Source organism: Echinococcus granulosus (assembly GCF_000524195.1).
Source record: "Echinococcus granulosus chromosome Unknown EG_S00172, whole genome shotgun sequence".
NCBI classification, from domain to species: domain Eukaryota; kingdom Metazoa; phylum Platyhelminthes; class Cestoda; order Cyclophyllidea; family Taeniidae; genus Echinococcus; species Echinococcus granulosus.
In genome coordinates, this window is record NW_020170552.1 from 65,421 (window position 1) to 68,838 (window position 3,418).

General features: G+C 47.2%; 1 protein-coding gene across 1 annotated transcript in view; it reads left to right on the forward strand. All coding sequences in view use genetic code 11, as the record gives it.

Annotated features, from left to right (window-relative positions):
• The window catches only part of EGR_09871 (Serine incorporator 5), a gene marked incomplete at both ends in the record, with an annotated part of 8,524 nt that overhangs the window by 4,136 nt on the left and 970 nt on the right, over positions 1-3,418 (forward strand). The window contains 2 exons of the mRNA XM_024499120.1: positions 1,472-1,561; positions 2,921-3,130. Of these exons, the coding sequence (XP_024346466.1) occupies positions 1,472-1,561; positions 2,921-3,130 (300 nt within the window). The remainder of the gene's footprint in view (positions 1-1,471; positions 1,562-2,920; positions 3,131-3,418) is intronic.

The window sequence follows — 3,418 nt, forward strand, 5'->3', positions numbered from 1 at the left end:
CTGGACACGTGTTTTCGCATCTAAAAAGTGCCTTCCTCTCCCTACCTGGTTCCCATGCCACCAAGTACACTTCCCTCAGTAGAAGTCGTTGAATGGAATAACTTCCCTTCTTTTGCTCCTTCTACGCACATTTTGGGGCAGCTCGTCCTCGTAGGGCCTCTTCAGTTCTTGAAATTTTTGTGCCTGAGACTTATTTCCCCAAGTTATAGTGCCACTGCTGCTATCTCGTCTGCCTTGTAACAAGCTATCCTCTTTCTCCCACCCTCATATTACATACGAAACCGAAATCCTGAATGCTTTCACTGAGCAGTTGAAAGTCTTTCCTTCCGCCATCCGCTTATTGCTCCCCGCTCAATTTGTGGGCTACAGCACGACGATGCATCGAATGGGTGACTCGGATTAGTAGAATTGTGACCCGCCAAATCCTACTGGGTCGTATCATCACTCCGATGGGTAGTGATTAGTGAGAAGTGCCCGTCAGGTGGCGCAATTACTGATTGACGAAGGTTGGAGGTTTGTGTTTCACTGAACTCCTGTGACAACAGCCCTTGCAGTTCGAATGCTCCTACCAGTGATACAAGAGTACTCGTAAAATTTGCACTCAAAACGACGCACAAGGCGGCCGGATCATGTGTCTGCTTTGTATGCACGACCGTTTCTTAATGAATTTCATACGAAAAAAGGCGACTTGTGAGTGAGGCTGGGAAACTGCGCAACTAAAAGTTCACCGATAAGCGCTTGCGTACTTGCCATCGCCTTCCATGAACGGGTGCCACCTCGGAGCCACGAAGGTAGCCGCCCTGGGCAGGCGAATAATAGCAAAGGTGGCACCTCAAACGCTGCATTAGGCAGCCACAAGGGAGAGCAAAATGTGGTGCACCAACCTGATCATGCGTTTCATGATGATGAATCTCGCATTCGGCAATGTGCGGATCCACTCCATGTGGACGCTGAAAACGATTTAAGTAGTTTCACCAAGTGGGCGGAAAATTGGTTTGATACACTTCTACAGGGTGGTAGGAGAAATGTAACCACCACCGATCACACGCTTCATTGTTCTAAAGTGTCACCGATTGCAGCGTTGCTGTTCAAAAAGCTCCAGTGGGAATTATTCCTCATTTATTTTATTTTTTTTAAATTGACCAGTCGTTTTATGGTGCGATTTTGTGCAGCGATTTATCCTAGACCGGTAAGGGGCGCATCAAAGAGTTTTGCATGGTGTATCGCATGTACTTTAATCCCACAGTATGGGTTCGTCCCTCTTTAAACTCCCCTTCAGATTGCATCCCTCTGTCGCGCCGCCATAGTAAGGCGCGGATGGAGCGATGAATATGGCTGGGAGGTCATGCCTTAAACGAAAAGTGGCGACCGTGAAAAACTGAACAGTCGATGCAGTTAGAGCACCTTAGAGGTGGCTCATGCTCGATCACCTCCCTTTTGTGATTGTTATTTCTTTTTGGCCACCTTTTAGTTCGGAGTCAGAGCCTCTACCTGCCCGGTGCTGTGACAGCAGCATTCGCTGCCTATCTTACCTGGTCCGCCGTCATGAGTCAACCGAAAAGTGAGTTCTTGCGTACTTGTTTGATCAAAACATCAGGTTTATTTAATCATTTAAAAAAGAAGAGTTGTTTTTTTTATTCTGCTGCTCCTAGTACCTTACTTCTCCCAAGCTTTTTATAACTGTCCTCCCGAACCTCTCCGGAGGCATGGAAGGAGGTTTACTGCCAGAGCATGGCGGTCCCGCTAGGCCGTAGGCATGGTAGAGGTACAAACCGTGACGATTGAAGGGCTTCGCGTAAGTAAATACACTGTCAAGTGTTTTGGCTGTTGGAAGTCCACTCTTGGAGATGACTGTGGACTTCAACAATGAAAAGGACCAGAATGTCAAGGTGTCAGTTCTAGTAGAAAACCCAGATTTTATTTAACTACTTTATTTTGAACCCGGAAACAGCTACGCCAGATGCGTCACCGCTTGTTGTTGTTTGCCAAACAGTGCGACATTATGTCCCCTCCTTTTTTTAACTCGAAAACGGAATCTATATTCGCACCTTCTCCGCCTACTCCATCAACAAGACCCTTTTTGCGTCTTAGGGCGTCGATTCTCCATCTTCACATCTGAAAGTGTTTGTACTTTCAACTGGTGGTGGAAAAGGTCACCTTTTTTGGCCCATTTTTAACATTTACTAGTTGAGAGGAATTAAGGCTTGAAAAAAAAAACATCTACCGTCGCGTCCCGAGTCTTACCTGCATTTGGTGGAAGGCATAGTTTTAGGGCTGCGAGGCCACTGGCACGGCGCGGATACGCAATACGTGGACCTTCAACTGCCTGCGTAACCGAAACCCGAGAGTTTGTTCGTCAGGGGAGGTGACTGCAAATTCTACGCATCTTTTCTCTGTTAGAACCTTTGAAGTTGAAAAGTCTTCCATGCGGTTTATAGAAGTTACACCAATGATTTTTAATGTTGTGCCGATTACAACGAGTTGGTAGTACAGACGTGCATCAATCCATCTTCCTTCTCTTGCCTTCAACCCACCCACGCCTAATAAAGTTACGGTTGAACTGAATGCAGGTGGTTTGAACACGTCTGCCTAGCACCCTTCGATTGGAGTTGTGAGAGGGCTTTTGCGGTGACCGAGCAAATACATCCTTGGTTAGTCTTGAATACTCCACTCCCAACTTTTCGTCACAATTTTCCTGGTGGGGACCAAGTATTACCCAGAGCCTAGATCTGCCTTCTAGTGGAAGGCTTTCTCCTTCTCCCGGGCGACAGGCGAAAGGACGCTCGATTTCATACCGCCTGTCAAGAAAGGTTTATTGTTCCCTTAAGGTTCCTTTCAAAATCCCACCAATTCTATCAAGCATCATCCTGTCTGTTGGTAAATAAATTAAATAACTCCCAACTCCCTTCTACCATCATAGGTGTCGTTCGAGGTGTACCAGTGGAGAAGCAGGCCATCCAATTCTTCAATCTACGTCTCCACAGCAATCTCAGTGCGTCGCATAAACTGGCGATGAATCGGACGGGTTTGCTGATGGACAACGTCTGTCTGCCCGCCATTCTGCATGGGCCCTCAGCGCTGGATCACATCTCCGACCTCTTTGCGGCGTTGGGTATCATTTTGGTCGTTGGTGGATCCATCTACTCTAGGTTCGAGGCGTTTTTAGTTGTTTTAAAACTTCGATGATTAGACTGCTGAAATGCATTCGTATTAACTGGTTGGTCCCCTGCCCTGTCTGATTGCCCCATACACCTGTTAGAAGTGTGCTGTGACTGGACTGATAGCTCCTCAAAGGTTAGCTACTACGAACACGGGTAATTGAAGTCGCCAGGGCAGTCTTTGCTTCACGGCTACCAGACACGTACACGCTGTCCGTACCTCCTCCGTGAAAAGGGGTCCGCTTCGAAATCCTTATCTA